Below are 27,112 nucleotides of genomic sequence, written 5' to 3'. Positions count from 1 at the left end.
ACAGCTCAGTGAATGGACAGGAATATATCTCCTACTTAACACACTATACATGAATACGCATGTTGGTGCAAAAAAGACAGCTCAACATCAAAATGAGATAATGCTAACAAAAAGCTGGAGACAGAGATACGCAGTGATGGGAAGTGATATGAAAAGATTGATATGAAATATATAAAAGCTGTTTATTCGCAGGGAAAAACCTCATGACCTTATTTTTAAAAAGTATAACAGCAGAGGGATGCTTTGTTCCTTCAAACCCCTGAGCTATTTCAACTAATTTCCATTGACATTTTCATCTGGCTTCATTTAAAAGAGCTCTGGGTAAACTCTTTTAAATAATAGAGCTTCCAATGAGGAGTTCTGGCAGGCTGCCACCTTCTGTTCTTCTGAATCTTAAAATGCACAAACTGCTCTCTAATACTAGATCGGGCTGCATTCAACCTTTTCAGCACATCGTCATGTTAATATGTGCAGATAACCGGGTCACAAAAGCCTGGATCCTCTATTTGTTTCTGCATGTGGTGAAGTGAGTCTAAACAACAATTTCATCAGCTCATCCTCCACAGATATACAGGATATCTGAGAATGATAATAATGACTGCCAGAAGAAAATCACTCTCAATGTTTTTATTGCCAAAAGCACTGTATTGCTGTTGCCTCCTTGTTATACGCTTTATTAAAGCTGGCACACAATTTCTGTCATCATGATACAACAAACAACATCCACTGTGTATTAAAAAACACACACACACACAAACACACATGGAAGGGGCACACAGTAGCATGACAAGTCTGCTGGGTGCTCCCTAAGTGCTCTCTGCCCCGAGGCGTCCACTCCCTCTCTACACCTGGTGGAGGATCCTCTCTCTCCTCTGAAGTGCAACAATCTTCTCACCGCTGCCAGCACCTAAGGTCATTTCTCAGCCTTAACGCAACACATCAGGACGACTTCAGCAAAGTTTATCTCTTCCACCTGTACACAAATTGCATCCTCTTTCTCAGGAAACTGTAGTATTGCTTTACGTGTTATTATGACTGTGTTTCTCCAGTGAGGTATGTACGTTGGTTATTGTTAAATGTCATGAATAAAAGCAGTAGTTTGACTCCTTAAACATCTCTTGGAATTTGCAGCAACAATCATATGATGAAAAAAAGAGCTTGTTTAGCCCATAAGCATTATAGCATTCCAAATCAAAACATATTTGAAGTTAAATGTATAGCAGATATTACTCATTAAAAGTCAAGCAATCAGATGGTGGATGAAAAAGGCACGTATAAGCTTGTTTTACTAAGGAAATAGGAGCACACTATAGATACACAATAAACCACAAATTGTAAAGTATTCAGAATATACATACAGCAATATAAAGATAAAGCAATACACTTACTTTTAATACTAAATCAACTGACTAGATGAAATAGTGCAACATTTTGAATTTGTCAAAAAATCTTGATTATTGCAATACCCTTAGACATAGTAGATAATTTCATGAACTTCTTCCTTTGTGCAGGAAGAATGGATGGTAAATCAGGGCTGGCTGATGTGTTTAAGCCAGACCGACCATGGAGGCACTGAGGTCCCACAGCCTCTTGGCTGCGGCGTCATCCAGGGCCTGCGGTGCCACCTTTTTGGGGGAACAGTCACTGTACGGTGGAATAAATACAAGAGGAGGACAAGATCAATAAAAGTCTGATACAGTGTGGTCATAATCTAAACTGATGTAGTGCAATTGCTAACGGATCAGCAGAAGCATGTGTAATAAACTGGTAAACTTGCCAGTATAAGTCAAGATATGGGATAACCATGTGTAAGTCCAATTAATTTGAAGACTTAAGTTCAATTGCTGTCTAAAAAACATGAGTAAAACTAACTTGAAATGGCAGTTGGTGTGAATATAGCTGAAGATACCTTCACTTGAAATTGTGAGTTGAAATAGTGTGGAATTGTATATTTGTTTGACAAATTAAATCAAGTTTCTGTGAATGAATAATGTCACATAATTATTTGTTTTAACTGAGAGTATCAAGTTCACACAACAAATGATCATTAGTTAATATAGATATATATATATATATATATATATATATATGGATATATATATAGGAGAAGTAGCTGTCATCGAAATGTTTCATTCAATTTTCATGTGGAGTTGAAGTCCAGTGAGTTTTTGTTGTGTTTTTTTTTTTTTGTTGTTGTTGTTGTTTTGTTTTTTTTTTTGCACTTGCCTGTAGTAGAGGCCGCTGACGTTTTCCAGGCTCTCGTCCACGGCGCAGTAGATGGTGGTTTGGGCTCCTTCCCAGGGACTTTTAATCAGCATCATGAATGGCATGGCTAGGATCCTTTTCCAAAGGGCCAAAGTAGGGAACAAGTGGCGGCCTAACTCCGTGCGGATGACCCCAGGGTGAAGGCAGTATGTTGTCACACCAGTGCCTTATGAGGTGATCAGGTATTAGTTACAATACATCAAACTTTAAAGTGGGACAATGCAGTGTGACTTTCCTCCTTTACTTTTGCAGTACATCTGGTTAATAATAACATGATTTACAAACATTTTAACAGTGCTGTATTAATGGGATGTAGTGTGTATTAAACACCACCTTGCAGTCTTGTAGCCAGCTCTCTGCAGAAGAGCACATTGGCCAGCTTGCTCTGGCGGTAACTCTTTATACGGTCGTAGTCTTTATCAAGGTTGATGTCATCAAAGTGTATTTGACCTGCAAGAAAAAAAAAATCCAGTGTGGGTGTTACATTTGGAAAACCAAAAACAACCACGTAAGCTTTATCTGTCATAATAATTAACCTAAAACATTATAGATACAGATTAGAACAAAAAGCCACTGTTTGACTTCTGAATGGTAGATGTGTTGACTGCTGAAGTTGCTGTGATGCACTAAAACCACAGCACACTGCCTTCACCTTTCTCATGTGCCAGGCTGGAGACGATGACAATGCGACTTGGAGCTGACTTCTTCAGCTTTTCAAGGAGACAGTTGGTGAGCAGAAAGTGTCCCAGGTGGTTGACACCAAACTGCATTTCAAAGCCGTCCTCGGTCTTCCACTTAGGACACATCATGACACCTCAATTAAAAAAAAAAAAAGAAATAATGAAAAAATCCCCACAAACACTTAAATGGAATAAAACAAACTAATTAATAGCCTCTAGCTCCACCTTCAGTTCAAAATGGAGGTTGATTTTTGGCCTCTAAATGCTGGTAGAAGGTAAGTCTAATAAAAAAGAGCCAGTTCAATGTGGGCCACATAACTTGACATTTTAACTGTGGCCAAAGATTCTACAAAGATGACCTAATATTCACCATATAGAGCATGTGAGAGGCCTTTTTATTCAAATTAATTTTGGTTGTACTCACTTACACTGCCCTCCTATAGAAATCCTGTTTGCACCTATGTTGTTTATCATTACTTTGATATTGTTCCTGCAGAGACAAACGCAAAAATACCTGCATTGTTGATGAGGATGTCCAAGCGTTCCTCATTCTCCTGTATGTCTTTGGCAAAGTCTCTAACAGACTGCAACGAGGCGAGGTCCAGTTTCTTGACCACCACGTTGCCGTTCCCACTCATCTGCCGAATCTCATCTGCAGCAATGCGGGCTCTGGTCATGTCCCTGCAGGCGAGGATGACTCTGGCCCCTTGACAGAGAAATAAAACAGTTTAAGATTTAAACAGTAATAGCAGAGGTGGTGCTGAAGCAGTGGACATTATAGTAGTCAATTAAGGTAAATTCTGAGCTATTCTTTAGTTAATAACAAAGTGCTGCACAGAAACAGCAAACAGCACTTCTGGAAAGTGAATAAACAAATCTGAGGGTCTCACCTCTCTTGGCCATATCCAGGGCCGTCTCTTTCCCAATGCCAGTGTTGGCTCCTGTGATCACCACTGTTTTCCCTTCCAGCCTGGCCTTGCTCCGGCACACCCCCCCAGCCAGCCATCTACGCAAGGCCAGCACGCCTGCACCTGATAGAAAACAAACGCTTACACTGTTAACAACATGTTATTGACAAAAATATCAAATTTAGTATAATATGCCTTACTCTGATCTCATTTGCCCTCGAAGGAGAGGACACCAGTCCGTTTACATTGCGTACACGGAGTAAACAGTGCAAACGGAAGGTGGTGTAAACGGACTGGTTTTCATTTAATCTTGATTTTTCTTTAATGCTTCTGTGTGATAACTGTAAGTATTTGTTAAACTATGCTGATATTCACAAACACAAGCAACGATAACAACAATGAATGCCTCTGAATAAAACATTGAATATTATCGAAATTGCAATATGGCCAAGTGCATTAACCAACTCGCAGGTGCAGCAGTTTTTTTCACAGACGTAAAACGTGTCGCAACATAACATTATGAATGAAACATTGTAGTGTTACAGAGATGCCTGGCTACAAATCATATTCTACCAAACAAAAGGGAACAGGCATCATCATTCTCTGATTTTTTCCAGTGAAAATGAAATTCAAAAAAATTGTGACTCATGTTGCAATCGCATTATCTGTCAAAACAATCGCAAAATGTGTGTGTGTGGTTTTTTTCCTTGCGTATCCATCGGCCCTAATCTGGCATAATTTCATACTTGTCCGACACAGTTTTTTATCTGGATGATGGGTTGCTTAATGGCTAAACAATAATGTACTTTATACTACTATTCAGTGGTTACAGAATTACCTTCTCTTGCACTGACGTGTAAGAAAATGTGGAAACGTACATAGCACAATATTCGTACAATTACAGAAGAATTTACCTGCAACAAGGACAACAGTGAGACCGGCTGCATGGTTCTCTACGAATTCCTTGATGGTCTCTGCGTAGTTTTCCATGTCACAGGCAGTTAATTATTAGCCAGCCTCAACAAGCACGTGCCTGAATGGAATTATTCTAATAAACTGTAGGTTTCAAACCGGCCCGTTTACACTGACAGTATGTTATTCACCAGATGACACCACAAAAAGCGTCAAAGCCTGAACCTAAAATGTGTTTTTTCCCCTTTATCAATGTAGTAATAACAACTCCCCGAGCGGAAGTGGAGGCGTATACACCGGGTAGGACTTTCAGAATAAAACGCTTGACGTGTACCCTCTGTTGTCATAACAACTGAAGTATGAAATAACATCTCTGCTGATGTCTTTGCATTTGTTTACGGTGAAAATTGAATTTAATGTCGTGAATCAAATGTGAGACCTTGTCATACAGGTTTGATAGTCTTTAAGAGGCTAGAGGAGAGCACCGCAATCTAGCACAGGAGTCTATCTGATCAGTTTACTCACCGTGTGTTCAACACACGCCCTAAAAAACACATCCATTAGTACAATTGAACTCGCTGACTCATCTTGGCTACTCTGTTAATTTATCGTAGAGTAGTTCAGTGTTACTTTCTGACATGATGTCCTACATGCCAAATCAGCCGAAATAAAACAAATAAACTGTCAATCTCAGCTGCTACATAGCCTATATTTGTTAAAATTAAAACATTTATATGACATAACATAGTAATAATAGAACTGTGCCAGGAGTCATACTGCATAGTAAGTACTTTAGATACTTGAAGTTCTTCTTGTTGCTTATACTTCTTTACTTTTACTTAAATATATGAATATAAGACTTTTGTGTTGCTGCTTTAAATTATCTGAATACTTCCTCCACCAATACAAAATACATAATACATGAAAGGGCTTTTGAGCTTACTCGATTTATGTATATTTTATTTTGACTTGCTTTACTTTGACAAACCTAAAAATATTATGCATTTATTTTGAAAAGTAAACTACATGACTTTTGGTGTTGTAACGTTCATTGGATGAGATCGGAATGCAGATGTATCGCTGCAGCAAGTCTCTTCATGGCCTTAATTGCTTTCAAAATGATACGTCTTACATCAAGAAGTTATACTGGAGCTTGTCTGACATTTTTCTACACTTGATAACAGCGGGCTAATATTTTACCAAAAAAATAAACAAACTTGCACCGGAAGTATTTTGTGCTCGTGCCACGTCAGAGCTACAAAACTGCTCTCACCAGTGCCTCAGTGAAGAGGAGTCTGCAGCTTTTTGCAATTTATCTCTGCTCTCATCATGCCCTACCTGGCTGGACTGAGCTGTTTGCTGCTGCATGTGTTTGTGGTGTTTGGGACTGAGCTCACATTTGAGCTGCCTGACAATGACAAGCAATGTTTCTACGAGGACCTAGAGAAAGACGTGAAGTTGGACATAGACTTCCAAGTAAGTTACATTCAAAGCTCCACCACTTCGTTATGTGATTGTCTTATTAATTTGTGTGTTAATGGTTTGTGTTTCTTGTTCTTGAAGAGGAAGAACACGTATAGTATAGTTTTAGTTCTTTACATACTTTCAAAATACATCTGTTTTCTGTAAGGTCCCCATTTAATTATCCAAACTTGCAGATTAATTCCACAATAAAATTAAGAATAAATGCTTTGGTCTTGTTTTCTTACCCAGTGTTACCAAAGTGGTTTGTTGCAGTGGTGCTGCAACACTGCAAAGTCCATATGTCACAAGACAACATATGTTACATCATTCTTTGCATGCCTATATCCTGTCCTCCTCGCGTGTTTTTGATGTGTGCTGTCTTTTCTTTCAGGTCATTTCAGGAGGCAACTATGATGTGGACTGCTTTGTGACCGATCCTGACAACAACATCTTGTACAATGAGAAGAAGAAGCAGTATGACAGCTTCTCTCACACCACAGCTATGAAGGGAGTCTATAAGGTCTGCTTTAGCAATGAATTCTCCTCTTTTACACACAAAACGGTGTATCTGGATTTCCGCCACGGAGATGAGGAGCCTCTCATGCCGAGCATGACGAGAAGCACAGCACTGACTCAGGTAAGCCTGAGGAGCCTGGTTTACAGCTTAGGTTTACAGCCTAGGCCTCAAAGGACCAGGCTGTGGCTGTCACTTAGCCCCTCCAGTGTGTGAGTGAACTGTGGTAGACTATTGTCCAGAAAAGATAAGATGGGCTCGCTTTGATTGTTCCCCCCAAAAAACTTCATGGTTGCGTTTACTTAAGTGATTCGTTTTCATCCTGCTGCCATGTTAAGCGTTCTTTTGTCTCATTTCTCAGTGTTTAAACACTTGCTAATACAACCTGGTGGGCAAAACACACAAAAAGACAACCATAGTTTATATGTTCATATTCACTTTCAGTGAACTAGATTAAAGTGACACTATAGGAGAAAAACATATTTGCTGATAGTGTTGTGTTAATTAAGTTAACTTATCAACTGTTGAAGTGCTAGCAAGTACAACAAATGGCCAATAGATGGAGCCCGAATTATCCTGAATCAATTCCCAGCATGTACTGAATACTGTGTTTAAGGAAGGCTGAAGTCTTTTAATGTGCTCTCCTTAGCCCACAACACCAGAAACGGTCTGACGTGTGACGACTCTCTTTTTGGCCGATCAGTTAATTTCAGTTTTGTATAAAATGGAGCTAGAAATGTCAGCCATTTTCACAAGTACTGCAGTTTCCAGTTTAAATGTTTGTTGATCTTATGAGAACAGAGTAAAACATCAGATTCACCTAATCAGCCCTCATTCATAGTTCCCTAGTTAAGGATAGTGTGCTGTATACTGTTCTATACTATACACAGGACAGTGTAATGTACATGTACTATACTAATACTTCAAGTCCCAAGACTTGTCAGGAAGAGTGTAGGAAGTTGAAGTGGGGCTGGACAAAAATGTTAATTGCGATTAAAATATCAGTCAATATCAGTAATTATCACAATAAATGTCAAATGATTAGGCTATTTCTTTTAAGTTTAAAGGCTGATGCTTTTTTAATTAAAAATAAAAATAAAAATTTAAAGTTGAAGAAACCAAACTGTTTATTCTAGTTTTAATCTGTTTTTTTAATCAGAACACACTTGCCAAAAGCAGAACATTTCACAAATCTGCCGTAGATCATTTAAAACAATTATAATGATAAAATCTAAGATAACTAATAACTTGCACAACACATACCTTTATTCCTGCAATGTGATTGGCAGTTCTTGATTTATTGCTGTACATGCTAAGTAAGCAGGGAAATTACACACATGACCCACCTTCCACTGTGTGTTTTACCGCAGGCCATTTTTTGTGCTCTTGATTAATCTTTGTTTATCTTTTTGGTTTTCAGTTGGAGTCATCTTGCGTCTCCATTCATGAGGTCCTGAAGGTGGTGGCTGACTCGCAGACGTGGTACAGGCTGAGAGAGGCACATGACCGCTCAAAAGCAGAGCACCTCCTCGAGCGGGTGACCTACTGGTCCATCGGAGAAACTGTCCTGCTCTTTGTCATTGGCATCGGTCAAGTCATGTTGCTCAAGAGCTTCTTCACTGAGAAGAAAGGCTCAGTAGCAGCCACCACTTAGAACTTACAGTTTTGGAAATTCTTCAGTGTGTGAATGCAGAAGTGCACCTGGAAATTAGCACACATCATGTTGTATTTTCAGCAAACATTTTCTTAAAGGGATAGTTCCTGTTTCTGACTGCTTACCCAGTGTCCAACAAACTTGTGAATGCCTCTCCCATGCCCGTGTTGTTTTGTACTTAACAAGCTGTATTGAAAAGAAACACCACTCATGCCTGTGTTGAAAATGAGACTGACGTCTTTCAACCGTGCGCAGATTATTTATTATATTTTTATAGAAGTGCAACATACAGCAGGTTTGGTTTGATCTATCTGTGGATCTGGGATTGCCTTACAGTAGGACCGTTATGGATTTTCATCCCCAGCAGTTACAGTCAAGGTTGTGGCACACTGATAGAGACCAAAGAAGAGCTGATTGTTTCTGAATGTTAGTTTTACTTGTTTTATAGTTTGTATTTTGTTTACTATTACCTTAATTTATGTGCATAAGATTGTTGTTATTACAAGTTACGAGAACTTGGTCTCCCTCATGTCCTAGTCTGTCTCACACAAAGTGCCTTAAAAATCGTTATGGATATTTTTCTTTTAGTCTCCTGCCAAGTTGAAAGTTTACTGTTTTAATTTGTCTGTTACGTGCCATCCTGTTGTTGCTGTTAGAATGGATTATCAGTTTCCATTATTACATTTTACATTAATAGACATTGGAAAGTGACCAGTTGTTAGTTGTTTTTTTTTCACCAACAAATAAATGTTTTCAGTCCTCTTTTGTTTATTTGTCTGATTGTTATCTGTAAACCTGTCTACAGATTTCAATAATTTAAAAAAATGGTGGAAAGTCATATGTTTTGAATTGTGTCAAGAATTTCTTAACATAGCTAGATTATGATTTGCCATATGACACCAGGTCAGATTGAGGTTCACATAAGAATTTATTTTTAATTTTGAAAGAAGAAAACTTGTTTTATCATTGAAAGAGGAAAAAAAAAAACTCAGAAGACTGTTCAGCCCCCGAGGAGATCAGCTCTGTTAGTGTTTTCTAACTGACAGATGAACCACACATTACATCACAGGGTGATGAAGGGTTTTCTGGTCGATTCAGGCTCCTATCAGGAGCATCTTTTCCCATTTCATCTAAAGGACAAAAATAAGGGAAGGGAAATAGGGAAGAGTAACAGTAAAAGTGTTTGCATGTTAAATAGAAAGGTATTGTGTGCAAATCTAATCTAAAATCAGAAAGTATCTGCACACTGGATTAAAGCTCCGAAACATTTATTTTAGGGTTTTCAACAAAAAGGAACAAAAGTCGGTATAAAAAAATCTAAATTTAAACCAGTTCAATGTTTAGGAGCTATGATGCAGTGAACTCTCTGCCTTTAGTTTCTCATATTTTCAAATTTTTGTTAGAGTTACTCTGTTCATATTCCTCTGCTGTAACCCCCTTGACAATCAGGTTAACACGTTGGTACAAGCATGATTTGGAAGCCAGTAATTGTCCAATAAGCAACTTAGCTACATGTGAAGTGGAAATCTGAAGTTTCCAGTGCATATACACTGAGAAGAGACTTTTCAATAGGAGACATCTTGTGTCCAGCGGTTTAATTTTTAAATGGAAAATCTAATGTAAAAATATATGCCTTTAAATATGTCTGTAGGGGAACTTTCACATGCAGAGGAAAGTTAAGAAACTATATCTGATAAGACTTTTGCCTCTAGATATGAATGTCTTTAGTATTTATATTATTATAGTATTTATATTTCTCTAACACAATAGTGTGAAAACAGTGGAGTGGATCAATGTCTGCAGCCTGGACAGCCTGCTACGTGAGTGACGCGGAAAAGCAAAACGAAAGAGAGCTTTAAGTGAACTTGAACTCACCAAAGGCCTGTAGTCGGTTTCGCTGGCCAATCAGAGTGAAGCCTGCTGTGCACCGGAGTTGACGTGGGAGGAATTTATTAGAGCCTACGTGCGGCGTCACAAGTTTTACCGGGTTCTACCGGGCTTTGGTTCATTCATAAGAAAAGAGCGTACAGTCCCAGCTGCAGTGACCGTAATCAGTCCCCGTAAACATGGCGGGTTACCTAAAGGCTCTGACGACCGTGTCGAGAAGTGCAGCTGCTGCGCTGTCGCAAAACCCCGCAGCGCTTTCGCCGGCCGCCGTCTGCCAGCACAGACTGCAAAAGAGGAACTGTAAGTCAGTCGTCGACTAAAACCGCAACACTAATGATTCAAAACATGATATTTTGGGTTGCGCATTTTCAGTCACAACGTTTAAGTGGTCACCCCGGTGAGTAATACATGGTTTGGGCTGAGAGAGAGAGAGAAAGAGTTAGTATGTGACAGCGGAAGCCGGTAGGAAGTCGATGTTTTATGTCTGGCGTCCAGCCATCACTGAATCATACAAAACAAAACCCTTGAAACAGTAGAAGAAAACCGCCAAGTGTTTGTAAGAAACCAACAAAAAAGATGCTGAAATGAGTCGTCCTATAAATCTAAGAGGTGAAAGCACTGGTTTATGTAGCCTACAGCAGATGTGAGTAACATACTGTATGTTGTACAAACACAAAGTGATCTTGAAGTGAAGTCTTCAATAACAGTGTGCCAGCCTGTCTTGGCCACGTGTTGTCAGGTACAAAAAGGGCTTGACAGGTAATAACTGATATCACAGCTGTCATATAATCCCAAGGTCAGAAAGTCTGGCAGCTGCACTGTCTCAGTAAGAGTGAACTCTGTTTGAAGGGATATAAGATAAAAAAGCAGTATTATCAGCTTGTTCTTTGAGGTGTCACAGTCATCAAAGGAAGCACTTTTAGAGATATTCTTGAGTTGTTAATGATCTTTCCCAGAAAATGTGAGAACCAAGAAGTTTAATACAAAGCAGTGAACTCATTCTAAAGCAATGAAAACATGCATAATGTGACTGTTTGATGGTTAGCTTCCAGCTCCATGAATGTTAAGTAGATAAACTGCAGAGCAGCGGCCTCGACTGTGAGAAAATTCTTTTTGTTTCCTCCCAGACATTTTCAGCATCACCATCCCTCTGCCAATGTAAACACTGTGAAGTATGAACGTTAATATAACTTCACATTTTTCAGATGCAACAAAGCGCATCAAGGTCGACCAGCCAGTGGTGGAGATGGACGGAGACGAGATGACTCGCATCATATGGGAGTTCATCAAGGAGAAGGTAGATCTTCCAGGCAGGACTGACTTTTCAAGGGTTTACGTGAGCTGTCCAAAGCAGCAACAGATAGTCATAAATTATGAGCAATTTCAAAGATACTTCATGGATCCAGAGTCAAAATTAATTATAGCAGAAACAGTTAGTTGCCGAATCAATTAGTTGATCGACAGTAAACTAATTTGGCAGCAATAATAATAATTGTTAATGTCATTTATTGAGCAAAAGTGACAAAAAAACTATTGGCTCCAGTTTTAAAAGGTGAATATTTGCTGGTTTTCTTAGTCGTCCATAACACTACTCCCATTTTTGACTGTGGATCAAACAACAACAACAAAAACAAGCAATTTGATGACATTATTTTGGGCTCTGCTATTTTATGACATTTTATAGCAAAAACTAGAATCCATGAATTCCAGGAAAGAATGGGAGAATGGTCAGGTCATGAATACAACTGGTAGTTGCAGCCTTAAAATAGGTTATGATCACCAAATCAATATGATCAATACAACACACTGAATTTCAAACATGAGTCCAAATTTAAAAGCTTTTAGCACTACTCAGATAATTACAGTAGTTTGTGATGGTGTTGTGTAGAAACACTGCATGTGTGGGTTTTTTGTGTTTACCATGCTGTGTTGTCCTTAAACAAATAACACATCAACATCTCGTGCTTGTACAGCTCATCTTGCCCAACGTGGATGTTGAGCTGATGTACTTTGACCTGGGTCTGCCCTACCGAGACCAGACCAACGACCAAGTCACCATTGACTCTGCCCTGGCAACTAAGAAATACAATGTGGCTGTCAAGTGTGCCACCATCACTCCCGATGAGGCCAGAGTTGAGGGTAAGTTTGTGTGTTCAGCAAATCAGACAGTTTCTAATCCTTCATTTTCAACTAGTAGTAATGTTAGAGTGCATGTAAGTTATCAACAGAACATGTATGTATTTAATGGACAAAAGCTTATAATATCTATATTTTTCCAGAGTTTAAGCTAAAGAAGATGTGGAAAAGTCCTAATGGAACCATCAGGAACATCTTGGGTGGGACAGTTTTCCGTGAGCCAATCCTTTGTAAAAACATTCCCCGTCTTGTTCCCGGTTGGACGCAGCCCATAACAATCGGTAGACATGCTTTTGGTGATCAGGTAAAAAAATAAAAAAATAAAAAAATAAAATTTAAATGTTACTGTGTGTATGTTCTTTCCAAAACAGGCATCCAAACTGACAGAAGAACAGTCTCACATGCTGGTGTTTGATTTTTAATTTCACAGTATAGGGCCACAGACTTTGTTGTTGACCAGCCTGGAAAGTTCAAGATTGTGTTTTCCCCAGCTGATGGAAGCAAGCAGAGGGAGTGGGAGGTGTACGACTTTCCTGCCGGAGGCTGTGGGATGGGAATGTACAACACCGACGAGGTAAGAATGATTCATTTACTTAAGATGATTTTAAAAAAGCTTACAACTAAAGATAATTTGTCAAAAATAGTTGTTTGGTGAGTGCATTTTCTGTTTTTTTTAATTGAATGTTCTGTGAAGTGATTTCTCTCTGGACCTTTGTATTTTCTTTGCACAGTCCATCAGTGGATTTGCTCACAGCTGCTTTCAGTATGCCATCCAGAAGAAGTGGCCTCTGTACATGAGCACCAAAAACACCATCCTAAAGGCCTACGATGGACGCTTCAAGGACATCTTCCAGGACATCTTTGAAAAGTAAGACACTTGCCTGCCGTATCACGTTGCTTAAAAACAACTCTCTTCAGCAGGCTCGTCACAGTTTTGTGTGGTGAATTTAACAAGCACCGGGCCACTTAATTTAACTGCCCCATTAAGTGTTTTATTGTTCTGTCTCCTTTAGGAAGTACAAACCAGAGTTTGACAAGCTGAAGATCTGGTACGAGCACCGTCTCATTGACGACATGGTGGCCCAGGTTCTGAAGTCCTCTGGAGGATTTGTTTGGGCCTGCAAGAATTACGATGGAGATGTGCAGTCAGACATTCTGGCTCAGGGTAAGTGCACTTTAACTATTTGTTTCTGTCTGATCTACATCGCATAGTTTGTGTGTTTTGACTTATTTTGGTGAGTGGATATCACACTAACAGCATGTTTTGTGTGTTGAGTCAGGCTTTGGGTCACTGGGTCTCATGACATCAGTACTGGTATGTCCTGATGGTAAGACTATTGAGGCCGAGGCTGCCCACGGCACCGTCACCAGGCACTACCGTGAACACCAGAGGGTAAGAGTCATCCAGTCACACTGCCTGGAGTGTTTTTACGTTAGGAACAAAGAATACTGTGTGTGCATGTGTGTTCTAGTACTTCTACCTCTGTTGGAACAAATTTGGTTCATAGACCTTGAGTTGAGTGAGTTAATATTTGCAAAGTGACACACGTTTTGGCTGGAGCTGTCGAATTTTTCGGATTAGGAGCTGTTCACTTAAATGTATAAACATGTATATTACAACTGGAGGGTGAATACAGCCAGTGTTTCAGTGTAGAAACTATTGTACCACTGCATCCAACATTATGCCATTTTGTGATATTTTCAGCAGCTAGCTGTTGAATTCTCAGTAACTGATGCTAACTGTGTCCTCGCTTTGTAGGGAAGACCAACCAGTACCAACCCCATTGCCAGTATCTTTGCTTGGACCAGGGGATTGGAGCACAGAGGCAAACTGGACGGGAATCCTGATTTGATCAAGTATGTTATCTGATTAAGTCATTTCATGCGATAAACTGTATATTTGTGTAATATAACAACACACTGATTTGTTGCTCTGCATTGTCGCTCTCAAGGTTCTCCCAGACGTTAGAGAAAGTCTGCGTGGAGACTGTGGAAAGTGGTGTGATGACCAAGGACCTTGCAGGCTGCATCCACGGCTTAGCCAAGTGAGTTTACTGTCTGTTGAATGTCTTCTCTTAAGCTTTAGGAAACTGTATGTGGTGTTCTTGCATAAAGAACACATATATTTATCACAAATCTAACCCCCTGCTATGTGGTCTTGCAGCTGCAAGCTGAATGAACATTACGTCAACACATCAGACTTCCTGGATGCTATCAAGACCAACCTGGACAAAGCTCTGGGCAAATGAAGAACGATCAGAGGACACATTTGCTAATGAAGAGAGACAAAGCCTGTGGATTTTTAGCTCTTTTTTATGTATCATTTGTATGAACCTTTGTATCCAGTTTTGAAGGAACCACTATTGCTATTTTTCGTGCCTTTTTTGTATTTGTATAGCTTCCCCAACACATTACTGTCCCTCTGCCTTTCCTATTGCCGATGGCCCATTTTTGTATCGTACAAATTGACTGATTGTACTGTATGAATTAATAATAATGCTAATGTTAACTTATAATGGTCATTCCAGTCTTTTCACATTTAATTAGACAGCATCTCCAGGGAACAGTGTGTATAAATTAGGACATTAATGCCACGTTTTGCACTATCAACATGAATACAAAAAAGGAATAGTGATTGCTAATCACTCAGTAACAAGCAGTGTGTGTGGAGTTTCTTTTTTACTTGTTTGTCATTTTGACTTTGTCTTATCTGAACATTGGGGGAGAAAACACTAACCAGCACAGGCATTTGGATGTGGTTAGATACATTTTCAAAACCTCCTGCACTGTAATAAAACACCAGTTTCATTAGTAACGCAGATGGAGGCATAATTAAAAATATCAGGACAGAAGCATTTTTTTCCTAGCTTATCAAAATCTGGCAACAAGAATGTAGTGACCATGAAGTGTTTGAGAGGTCAGAGTAGCACAGAGAGATGTTGGTCTGATCAGTGAGTGTGGGAGTAGTAACCACTTAGCCTTCTGGAGGAGCCTCAAGAATGATGAGAATGATGAGACACCGGTTCAACAATGTGAAGTGTTAAATCCAGACTGTAGAGGTTACCTCAAGAGGGCGGGGAGGGGGGGCTGCAGCCAAATGGCAAATCCAGATGTTGAAGTCTGGATCACTAACAGTAAAAGGCGTCCATATGCAGTCCCATTTTATTTTTTAATTTCATGCACTTGCATGAACATTAATGCGGTGTTGTATGCTTGTTAAGAAGGCATGTGCCCCCCAGTGCATAACAGAGAGCAGTGTTTGCACCAGCAGGGGGCCACACCTGATGGAAGTTTTGGCATGGGTTTTTGCTGTGGAGGCAATGACAGTGTATAACCAGCAGATGTCAACATGGTCAGAGTCAGCCAGCTATGTATTGTACTGTTCTGTGTTTCAAAGATTATCCATCACTTAAAGATGCACTGGTTTTAACTTTACACTGTTCTTATATGAAACTGATCCTGGACTGCATGTCATGGTTACATGCTCCAATCTGTTTGTGATGTTTTGCTGCAGTAGGGACAATTCAGCTCATGTTAGGCAAACTGCCAAGCACAGGTTGCCTAAACTGACCTTCCAGCAGTGTTTGAGTTCATCTAGATTATCTGGGATAAACCAGGTAATCTAGATCAACTCAAACACTGCTTATGAGTAACCAAAGTAGACAAAAACATGCCCTTATAAGTCATAGATTTATATGTAATAAGTGAATAGGATCTCATCGGTCCCTGCTGGTGATCTAATTGAAGGCAGCCTGAATGAGTATGAAGACATAAAAACACTGACAGGACAATAGTCAAAAGTCTTCACAGATGTTAACTTAATAGCCAGAGAATATGCTACACTGACCAGAGAATATACCAGTCCCTCTCTCTCTCTTCAGTCATCAAAAAAGTCAAAGAAAATGAACAGGGTGCCTTTAGAAAAAAATTACTAGAAATTAGCATTTAGATTGGCCTCTTCTTTCTTTTTTTAAAAATCTCCTCTTGGAGGAATAACCACTAAGTGCTAAAGAACTTCCCATATAATGTGATCTACAGCTGTGGAAGAGTCATATCTCTGAGAAAACGGATCAATCACATCCTGGGAGATGATTTCCTATGGAAGTATAATCTCTGCATAATGCAAAGCATTTGTGAAACAGAGTAGGACCAATCAAGGAGGGTCTATACTGGAGTTGACTGAGAATTCTGAAATACCCAAAAGTCACAATTCAGTTCCCATAACCGGAAATGTGTGCTCAGGACATTAACCTCCTACCAGCTGACTGCACAAAATACATTTTAAAAACATGCTGAAGAAGGACTGATGGGATTATATATATAAGATAACAATACAAGAAACTGCCCTTTATGCTTACATAAAGGTGCACACAAAGCAGTGAATAGTTCAGACCACATATCAGACTTATTTACTGATCTGTGTGCAAGTTTTTTTAACCTGATTGTGGTAGATGGAAGGTTATTGGATCAGCAAAGTGATTACAGTTTCTCTCATTTCAAGTATTCAGACCCTTAATTCAATACTTCACAGAAGCCAATTACCTCTCTGTATTTGGCTGTATTCACCCTTCCTTTGATTCTGAGCACCCCACAGCATGATACTGCCACCATCATGCTTCACAGTAGGGGTGGTATTAACCAGGTGATGAGCAGGGCCTGGTGTTTGCCTGACACAGTGTTTGGAGTTCTGCCCAAAGGATTCAATTTTTGCCTCATGAGACCAGAGAATCTTTTTCTTCATGCTCTCTTTAAATTTTTAAGTCTTTAAATTCTGTTTGGCAAACTCCAAGTGGACTGTCATATGCCTTTTACTCAATGTGACCTCCGTCTAGCCACTCTGTCATAAAGGCATGATTGATGGAGTGCTGCTGAGGTGGTTGTCCTTTCAGCAGGTTATCCCATCTCTGCGGAGAACTTCTGAAACTCTGTTAGAGTGATGGGTTGGGGTCTTGGTCACCCCCATGACCTGGTTACTCAGTTCGGCCGGAGAAAAGGGTCTGAATACTTCTGCTGGGCAAAAAATCACAATTTTATCCCTTGAAAATTCAACCTACAATGCAATAAAACGTACAAAAGGCTAAGGGTGCTGAAAACTCCCAGAAGCCACTCTAGCTGGAAAGCAGCAGCAATATCCCCTTCCTCTCCTCCTCTCACTCCCCACCTCCCCCCAAAGTGATAGATTACAACTCCAGCCTCCATCATTTAAACTAGAGAACCTTTATTAAATAATTCATGGTCAATTTCCATGAGGTCTCAGTTTGATATTCCTCATCTGAAAAAAGAACTAGTAGACCATTCCTCTGGTTTAGTGTGCATATCAAGGCTGACCTGCATGGCAGGACAGGGGGAGCTGACTGTCTTCCCCAAAACAGAAGTATGAATAGCAAGACTAGTGTCAGTCCACTTTCAATTCAACCGTTACAAAAAGTAACCAAGAACTCCAAATATTTCCTTGCTTCTTTTTTTTCACTGTTTTTTTTCCCCTCGGGGCAAGGAAATATCTTTCTGAATTAATTGAATTGAAAGTAAAGTGAAATCAGCCCTGGATTTAAGAGTGCTGAAACTACAAACAACAACAACAACCAAAAAAAAAAAAAAAAAAAAAAAAACCCAAACTGCTGATTCTCCGTACAAACTGCTCATTCTTCAGTTCATATTTGAACTGACAACAGTGAAATAGCCATACCAAAGAAACTGCAGTTTACAAAAACCTACTGAGAAAGCATATCTGTTTGTTTTTAATAATATTGCCGTTTTGGGGATTTAGAAGATTCTATTATCTTATTTCCCCAAGCTCTTCTCCTTGAGGCAAATGAGTTCACTCTTACTGAGGACAGGCTTCACAGAAAAATGACAGGTCTCAATGAAAAAGTGCTTTGTATTGTTCACTCGGTAATTCAAAAACTAGAGCAGTATATTCACTACACGGGATTGATTATTAATGTAAATCTAAACCATGTGAAACAAACAAAACAAAACAAAAAAAAAAAGGTGGGTAAACAAACTGCATGTAGCAGAATCATTTGTACAGTGAGAGGGCTTTACATGCCGGCAACGTGGTTTTCTGGTTATCAGCCGACATGGAACAGTAGCAACTTTGGTAGTAAGTGCCCTGGTAAGAAAAAGGCTACAATGTCCTGTGCAAAAAGCACAAACGCATTGAAAAACTGGCCTGTTTAAATTTTGAACTGAGGGCTGGGCAGGAACGAGTAACGACAATTAGGAACTGTTTAGTAAGAGCATTCAAACCTATGAATATGTTGTGACTATGTATCAAAAAGTTCGATATACAGTGAGTAAATAGCTGACACGGTGGAAGCTTAGTTGCAGATGTATCTAGCTGGCACTTTCAGTCAAAAATATAAGGGCATACATTGGTTGTGAATGACAAAAATGACAAAATGGTAAACAAATTTCTATCACATCAAATGTAACTGATGGCTCTGCAACTGCAACTTTTCTCTTTTGTCTTTTTTTTTTTTTTAACTTTTCAAATAACTGATACATACACACAACATACAGATTTCACTGTCCGCCAGAGAGTGTCTTGGAGTCGTTTAGTGTAGTAATCCCAAAAAAGGAGCTCCAGACCGCGTCAACGGTTTCAGTGTCTCTGCTATAAGCAGCAGAGCTGAAACGATCTCCTTTGAAGTGTGTCTCCTTCCTGGCCTCCCATCAGAGTCCGGCAGCAGTTCTGGCTCTTCTGTAAGGAGGCCAAAACTAAAAGAAAACCCCTTTCCCAGAGTCTCCCAAAGCCTTGACAACAACTCTGTATTTTCCTTCTGCTTTGGAAAAAGAAAAAAAAAACAAACAAATCATGTTCTCTGGTCCATCACCACTCAAGGTGTAGTGTAGCTGCTTGTATCCTTGCCGAAGTTGTAATACTCCTCCATGTCCTCCATGTTTGCTGTAGTGAGTTTAGTGAGGTTTTGGGAGCCACCATTGTCCATATTGTCTGGTGATGTAAAGCTGAAGTTCTGTCCTTCATACTCCCCCTGGCTTTCCATTTCTGGAAGAACTTCTGGAAAATACAAAAAAAGTATGATGAAGTATATTACTGATCATATTACAGATGTAGAATCAGATTTGATCTGCAGCAGCCTGGCAACATTAATAGGCAACCTGATTATTGTCATCAGGTTCTGATTCAAATGTTGTTCAGTTCTGCATGGAAATACAAGTCTAGGTCAAGTCTAAGTCTAAACAACTGTAAAGAAGAACAGGAAGCTTTAACAGAAAAAATGAAAAGCCAAACAGCATACATTATGACACAGGGTTTTGTTGAGGTTGGAAGCTCAGGCTGAGTGTCCAAGGATAGAGACATATTCAGGCTAGGTTCAAATCCATTTTTGTGTGAACACTGACAATCTGAAAGTATTCAATATTAATTCAAAAATAATTACATGTTTAAGTTTTGAGATCGGCTTCAAAGCCGTCAGACCAAGCTAGAACTGGATGTGAATGTGAGGTTGGACATGGTTGAACCAAACCCATGTATGTTCAGATCAGCCTTCGCTGGATAAATTGACAGCACGTGCAACCGTCCTCACCTTGTCCCTCTGGTGAAACGTCCATTCCATGCTTGACCTTCATGTGCCTGCTGAGGTTCCCCTTCAGGTTGAACTTACTGGTGCAGTAAGGACACTTGAAGGGCTTACTGCCAGCATGAAGGTGCATGTGGCCCAGCAGGTTGTACATTCTGTTGAAAGACTTGCCACAAACCTGCGGAAAAATGGACAAGAATAACTCAAAACAGCGACATTTAGGAGCACAGGCATAAACGGAAAAGATAAACGTCAAAGCAGTTACTGCTAGATGGCAGTGCATGATAAGATCGTCCTGCCTGACAACAGTTTCCTAGCAGTATATTTTCTCATTTCTCCTCTTCACATAATCCTGTTACATTAAACTGACCTGAACTTAAAATATATCTCATTTCACACCAAAACGAATAAGAAAATCTCACATTTGCTACTATCTCCCAGGATATAATCTATCTCTTTTTTAAAAAAATTAATCAAGTTCAAATACTCGCCTTGCATTTGAACGGCTTGACAGGCAGGTGGACGATCATGTGGGTCTTTAGGGTCTGTTTCTGGATGAAGCTTTTGAAGCAGACGTGACACTGGAAGGGTCTAACGCTGTTGTGGATGAGCATATGCCTCTTCAGGTTGGCAGACAGGGTGAACTCTCGGGAACACACGTCGCACTTGTGGCCTTTCATTCCCTGCCGGGTCCAACACAGAAGGAAAGGGAAGGGTTAGTCATTCCAATATAGCAACGTGCATTGCGCTTTTTTGGTTCCTTGTCACGCGATTTGCTAAAAGTGTGACAGAAGTGGATTAGCTCCTTAATTCCCAGGCAACTGTAAGAGGGATGTGTGAGAGACTTGAGGACCAGGTGGCGGAGGGAAAGACTGAGGCAAAAATACTGCATGAGGTGCATGCTGGCGGTCAGAAAACACCTGGAAGGTAATTATTGTAGTTTGGCTGCCGATTTGGTCTGTTTATCAACATGGTCAACAGTTGCATCAGCAGTGGCTGTGACACACACACACACACACGCACAGCTCATGGAGGCCCCTATTAGCACCTGACTGCTGCAGTTACTGCTAAAACTTACACTGCTTCTCTGAGTCATAGCTCAGGCAAATCTGAACATACAGACAAGTTCTAAGTATTTTCAGATTCAGTGTGATTTGCCCCTTCCAAGAATCTATGATGTCCTTTACTATTAAATGTCCATAAATCCACTCCTTATAACTCCAGAATGTGCCTAAGAATCATCACATTTTCTTTCAGTGTCAAAGTAAACCAGTGATGGTTGTCTGTACATCCACTGGTGTGTTGCAAAGATAAAGTTCTAATAGCTAATTCAGCATAATTTGGGCTGAAAAAATAGAACTCAGGTTGTAGCCCACTGCTTCCTGTTTGCATTTCCTAAAGCATCAGGGGAACTGTAGTTCTAAAACACAGAAATGATTGTTCCCCATAGAAGTAATAAGACAAAGTATAATAATAGCAGTGACAAAAACAATTTTTGCTTTGTATTATCAATAAAGATTTTTCATGTTACTGTCCATCATCAGTATTAAACTTTGAAAATCTTGTGTTACTGTAACTTAGTATCTAGTTTCATCCTCAAAACAACCAGAAAGGTATAACCAGGACTCAGGTGGTAGAGCAGGTCACCCACTAATCGAAAGGTCAATGGTTCGATCCTCAGCTCATCCAGTCAGCGTACTGCAGTGTCCTTAGGCAAGATACTGAACCCCAAATTGCTCCCCCAATGTTGCATCAGAGTTTGAATGTGTTTGTGTGTGTATGTTAGAGTATATGTTGTCAGAGCGCTGTATGAATGTGTGTGAACGGGTGAATGTGACCTGTAGTGTGAAGTGCTTTAAGCGGTCGATATGACTAGAAAAGCGCAACATAGTGCAATATAAGTGCAGTCCACTTTCAGTTCGGCTTTTCGGTTTGTATCATGTCATGTATATACAATGTAAGGACAACGTGCTATGATGTCACAGAAACCATTTTTCTGGGATGTCAGCGGCAATTTTGTTAAAAGTTTTAACCCTATGATTTTCTCATCCTGTCTGTTAGATGTTATTCTTTTCTTTGACCATATCAAAATCCATGGCAGCCATTTTAGGTTTACCAAAAGAGGTTACTCTAGTACAACAGCAAAAGCCCTTCGTACCCTCTGCTCCCACAATATTCTCAACCGCACGCCACAGGAAATGTATAAACACTGAGAAGCAGGTCACAAAAGCAGACAATTCACAACATCTACAGTCTTGAGGCTTGTCTAAATGACCGTGCTGCTGCACCACACACACTCTACTCTCAGTGTCAGCAGACAAAAAAGTGGCAGTGAATGAGCGGATTCTGGGTTATTGAGAAGAACAAATATGTATTACAGGTCACTAATGGGTTGAGAGACAGTGTTTGTATAAGCAGACAAATCTGGCAGACTGTCAGTCCACCCACCGTCTGCACAACAAATGGACTGTGCTGCCGTTGTCCACCAGGGGGAGCAGTGAACAGACGACAGGCTCAGATACAAGCCACAAAAGAGAACATTTTCTCCACTGAGAATACGGACTCTTCTCTCATTTCGATGATGAGTGTGGTTTAGGATTTTTATTCCTCTGAAACTAATCAAATTAAGGTAAATCCTTAGAAATTCAGCGTTTTCATTTGTCACTGTGTGCGATTCCCCCCTTTCTCTCTCTTCCTCACCTGTGTGTATGAGTAACTGCATACACGTGTGTGTGCGTGGGGAACAGGCAGGGGGCACCGAGCAATTACAGACGGTTCATTCAGTCGAGGATTATAATGAGGAGTACACAAGGATGCCTGATATGGTGGATGTACAGATTCAAATCCTTCAGAAAATGCAGCACTGAACACAAGTGTCTATTCTGCATCTTATTTCGTTTGCTGTCTGACAGCTTTAACGGGTAATTAAGACATTTTTAAGTGAAAGAGATTTTTTTTACAGATTATAGTAGAATTAAGACTTTTCACAGGATCTCGCAACAGCTCAGCCCTGGTTTGTTAACACGAACAAATCTCTTTCAAAGCTAGAAACTCAATTCTCTTGATGATGTCCCCAGGAGACACATCCAGGAGCTTGTTCTATTGAATAGTGAATGGGTGATTAACTGTACCCAGGCTGACTGAATGAAAAAAATGGGCACATTTCCTGATCCCAGGAAACTTTACTTTATTAACATTTCGGCTGGGTGCTAATTGTCTATGTTACAATGGGTTTCTTCTATTCTGAACTCACTGATCTCAAAGAAGGTTTAGCCACAACAAAAATCCAACATGGTGACACAAAAGGATGCAGGACGCAGGATGGATGCCTGCCAGGCTATGTGCTCTTACCTGTCTACTTCACCCAGATCTCAGTGAGTAAAGGACAGGAGATGAACTGAGGTGAGGCCTTCAGACAGCAGAGGTGTGGTAGCCTCCCTTTGGTGATCCAATAGTGCCTCTTTTATGTGTGTCTGTTTGCTTTCACTCTCTCCGCTATCATTTTCTTTTACATGACAAGAAAAAACCACAGCAGTCTAGCATAATGTATACATGTGATATTTACAGTGTGTCTGAGGCTAGAGCAGGCAGGATGTCTGGGTGGGAGCATAAGTGTCCAGCAGCGGTGTTGGTACCTTATGAGTGAGCGAGTGCTGACGTAGATGGTGGAGCTGCACAAACTCCAGGCCGCACTGGGAGCAGGTGTAAGGCCTCGGGCTCTGGTGCTTCAGGAGGTGGTTCTGGAGCTGGCTACGGTAGGCAAATGACTTGTTGCACTCGGTGCACTGGAAGGTGTGGGGGCCCTGGTGGCTGGTCTGGTGGCGTTTGAGGTGGGCATATGTGGGGAACTCCATGCCACACTGCGAGCACACGTGGCAGCGGCCCCGCTCGTGCTTCACTTCATGTGCTCGCAGTTCGCTGGGATAGGCAAAGCCGCGGCGGCAGAAGCGGCAGCTGTAGGGCTTGACGTCAGTGTGTTGGAGCATGTGCCGCTTCAGGTGGCTGGTTTGGGTGAAGCCCTTCTTGCAGACGGTGCACTTGTGGGGCCGCGTACCTTGGTGGGTTAGCAGGTGGGTCTGAAGATGACTGGGTTGCTTGAACAGCTTCCCGCAATGTGGACAGGCATGCGGTTTGATACCATTGTGGCCCAGGATGTGTGTGACCAGGTTGTATTTGGAGGTGTATGATTTATCACACATGCGGCACTTCCAGCGCTTCAGTCCATCCCCCACATCTACGCAGTAAGATTCGTCAATCTGGATGTTGATATCTAGCCGGTCCACTCTGCGACCGCCGTGCCGCCGAGGAGGCTGTGGGTGCGGAGGCTGCTGGTGCTGCCCTCCTCCGCTCCCATCTGTCCACATCATGCTCTGGCTGCCGTCTTCGTACTCGGCCCCCATACCCATTTCCCCCGAATCATAGCTGCCGACTTCACTGGTCTGGAAGTAGCTGCTGATAGCTTCCTCCTGCTGTGTGGGCTTCATCATGTTGTTCCCCTGGTGTTCTACTTCTTCTTCATCCTCTCGGCCACCTCGACCGTGCCCCCCCATGGGGCGCTGGCCCTGCAGTCCTCTGTGGCCCTGCTCCCCTCCTCTGTGGCCCACCTGAGAGGGAGGAGGGTGGCCGTGCGTGTTGGCTTGCTGCTGGTTTGTCACTTCCCGCTCACACTCTGAGCAGTTCTTGTTGGCGCCTCTAAGGGTGGCTGGATCGACTTGTACTAAACCACCTCTGGGAGCCAAATTGTTAAGCATGTGGACACAGGAAGACATCCCAGAGTTCACCCCTTCCCCTTTCACGTGGGACGAGGACACATCACCACCTTGAAGGGCATGACGATCGGGGACGACCATTTTCCCGTCCGGATGTTGGGGCGGCCCCTGCTGCCACCTTCTCTGGCTGCAGCTGGGTTGCATCTGACCGTCTTCTCCCAAGTTGTCTCCTAAGTAATCTCCGTTGGCTCCGATAAGCTGGTCTGCGTACTCGTAGTCGACTCCGTCTACTGGGGGCGCGGGGGACTCTTTGGGTTCGCCAGTGTAGAAGCCGTTAGGTGCAATGGTAGCTCCAAACACTTCATTCTGGGAGATGAGACCTAGCACGGCGGCCTGGGCCAAGGACAGCACAACTACTGGATCTGTCTGTGTGCCTATGTCCACCAGCCTGGCCATTACCTTGGGCTCACATCTACCCAGGCGCCGGCTCGCCTCCTCCTGAAACAGAAAGACACAGAGAAATGCAGATGGTCAAGATATTAGCATGGGAAGGAAGCAATTAATAACTATCTGGCTATAGAAATACAGTCAGCAAATTGAGGTTGTCCTGATTCATTTTTCTGAGGGGAAAAATTAAAGTAGTTTCTTTCTCAATCATCATCGTAAGTTTTGTTGTGTCAGCCAATTTATAAGTCTACCACATGAGCAAAAGTGGTTACACTGTCCTCCAATGAGCATGTGTCCTTCGGCAAAAGTGATCCAATAAGGACAAAAAGGTGTCAAGGCTCATCATCCAATCAGTGTTTTTTTTTAGCAGGTTGCAGAGCGAGAGAGAGAAGGAGAAAGCAACAGATTTAGATTTTTAAGAACCCTGTATTGCATCACTAGGAAGGATGCACAAAAACCAGAGAACATTTCCTCCTACAGAGACGAACCTATTCCCTAAACACTCGTTCTGGTACAAGAAGTCAACCTGAAACAAGACTGCCCAAAAGCAAACTTTTAGATCTAGTGACTGAGACACAGGAACTATGAAAGACGACATCCTAATTCAGCGTGCTAACCATGTATGGCTTGTGTGTGTATGTGTGAGAGAGAGTGAGTGTGTTGTGGGGGGGATTAGATGGCCTACTGATCTACACACAAACACACACGTTCAAGTGCAAGAGGGGGGGGAAACAGAGAAAGAAAAAACTGAGCAAGATTAAGAAATGAAAAAAGAAAAGAATGGAAAAGCAGGAGAGGAAACAAAAACAGAAGAGAGCAGAGAGAGAACAGTGGGGGGAAAGAGGAAAAAGCAGATACAAGAGAGAAGGAAGGAGGGAGAGAGAGAGAGAGCGAGCTTAGAGCAGACAAGAGTCTAGTGGAGGGGAGGGGGAGAGGAAAAAAAAAGAAAATGAAAGGTAAAGGGAGAATGAAGGAGAGATAAGGATAAGAGGGGGGAGGGGAGGGGAGACAGGAGGAAGGCTGAGAGAGAGAGAGAGAAAGACACTGGAGAGGGAGGGAGGGAGGGGAGAGCTGAGTGAAAGAGTGAGAGGGTGAGTGTGAGGCAGCAGGCAAAAGAGAGCAAGAGGAAGAAAGAGAAAGAAAGATATGTAGAGACAGAGGGAGGGAGGGAGAGGCAGTGAGCAACCAGGAGACAGAAGGAGAAAGAAAATGACAAAATGAAAGCCAGACAGAATGAAAGATAGAAAATTGTGAGGAGGAACAGATGAGGGGAGAGGAGAAAAGCGGAATGAATAAGAGTTGACAAAAGCTCAAAAAGAAGAACGGATGGAGGAGGCACTAATGAGTTAATGCCAGAGTCAATTCTTAATTTGTGAGAAATAAGAAATCCACAAACGGCAACTTTAAAAACAAAAACATGTTAAAAAAAAAGAACCAAAGCATCTCTGGTAGCAGCTTTCTACCTGTCTTTCAGCTTCAGTGTGATCAAACCTAAATGTTGTTAACATGCTATGAGTGAGAGCCAATAAACTCACCACGCTCCTCCTGCTGTGAGGTTTCAGGTGCTTTAAGGATCTCATTCTTCAGTGTGAGTGTTGAGTGAGAATAGGCTACGTTCGCCTCCTATTTATACGTGAGGAAAGGGGGAGGCGGGGCTTACACTGCCCGCCTCCACCACCACCACCAACCCCTTCTTCTTTTTCTACACAGTTTCGGTAGTGACTCCGGTCACACCAGCACAAACAGACTAGACACAAACAACAAACAAACAAACAAACAAACAAACAAACATTCTCCTGACAAAGGAGCATGTGGCCGGTAGGTTTAAAAACAAACACGCAGCTAATATATCACTGAGGCTATTTGATAGTCTGGTGATAACCTCAAAGTCACAAGACACAAACACACACACACACACACACACCAACAAAAATAAAATCAACATCATATCAATCTGAAATTATGGATCCACCAAGCTGCCTCCCACCTCAC

The 27,112-nt window shown here is 41.3% G+C and overlaps 4 protein-coding genes and 1 long non-coding RNA gene across 5 annotated transcripts; 2 read left to right on the top strand and 3 right to left on the bottom strand.

The window, feature by feature from the left end:
- Window positions 1-612: 612 nt before the first annotated feature.
- Window positions 613-5,065, bottom strand: si:ch211-107o10.3 (uncharacterized protein LOC407663 homolog). The gene is made up of 7 exons (XM_018666797.2): window positions 4,768-5,065; window positions 3,836-3,976; window positions 3,460-3,651; window positions 2,918-3,079; window positions 2,599-2,715; window positions 2,227-2,431; window positions 613-1,644 (listed from the first exon to the last, which is right to left on the bottom strand). Exons 1-7 carry the CDS (start codon window positions 4,841-4,843, stop codon window positions 1,548-1,550), a joined length of 990 nt encoding a protein of 329 aa, XP_018522313.1. The 5' UTR covers window positions 4,844-5,065; the 3' UTR covers window positions 613-1,547.
- Window positions 5,066-5,928: 863 nt separating this feature from the next.
- Window positions 5,929-9,159, top strand: tmed3 (transmembrane p24 trafficking protein 3). Its single transcript, XM_018666798.2, has 3 exons — window positions 5,929-6,241; window positions 6,621-6,866; window positions 8,164-9,159. The coding sequence occupies exons 1-3, from the start codon at window positions 6,095-6,097 to the stop codon at window positions 8,395-8,397; spliced, it is 627 nt and encodes a 208-aa protein (XP_018522314.1). The 5' UTR covers window positions 5,929-6,094; the 3' UTR covers window positions 8,398-9,159.
- On the bottom strand, window positions 8,989-10,420 carry LOC127143472 (uncharacterized). The gene is made up of 2 exons (XR_007814913.1): window positions 10,273-10,420; window positions 8,989-9,527 (listed from the first exon to the last, which is right to left on the bottom strand). It is a non-coding gene; the product is annotated as an uncharacterized LOC127143472 (long non-coding RNA).
- Window positions 10,313-15,076, top strand: LOC108876947 (isocitrate dehydrogenase (NADP(+)) 2). The gene is made up of 11 exons (XM_018666793.2): window positions 10,313-10,584; window positions 11,490-11,581; window positions 12,258-12,423; window positions 12,564-12,724; window positions 12,851-12,994; window positions 13,152-13,288; window positions 13,434-13,585; window positions 13,701-13,813; window positions 14,180-14,277; window positions 14,373-14,465; window positions 14,585-15,076. The coding sequence occupies exons 1-11, from the start codon at window positions 10,464-10,466 to the stop codon at window positions 14,667-14,669; spliced, it is 1,362 nt and encodes a 453-aa protein (XP_018522309.1). The 5' UTR covers window positions 10,313-10,463; the 3' UTR covers window positions 14,670-15,076.
- A 2,542-nt stretch (window positions 15,077-17,618) lies between these two features.
- Window positions 17,619-26,759, bottom strand: znf710b (zinc finger protein 710b). Its single transcript, XM_018666791.2, has 5 exons — window positions 26,656-26,759; window positions 23,600-25,171; window positions 20,456-20,647; window positions 19,971-20,142; window positions 17,619-19,441 (listed from the first exon to the last, which is right to left on the bottom strand). Exons 1-5 carry the CDS (start codon window positions 26,698-26,700, stop codon window positions 19,260-19,262), a joined length of 2,163 nt encoding a protein of 720 aa, XP_018522307.1. The 5' UTR covers window positions 26,701-26,759; the 3' UTR covers window positions 17,619-19,259.
- Window positions 26,760-27,112: the final 353 nt, after the last annotated feature.

Source organism: Lates calcarifer, linkage group LG2 (genome assembly GCF_001640805.2).
Source record: "Lates calcarifer isolate ASB-BC8 linkage group LG2, TLL_Latcal_v3, whole genome shotgun sequence".
Classification (NCBI taxonomy): domain Eukaryota; kingdom Metazoa; phylum Chordata; class Actinopteri; family Centropomidae; genus Lates; species Lates calcarifer.
This window is presented reverse-complemented; position numbering and strand designations above follow the sequence as displayed.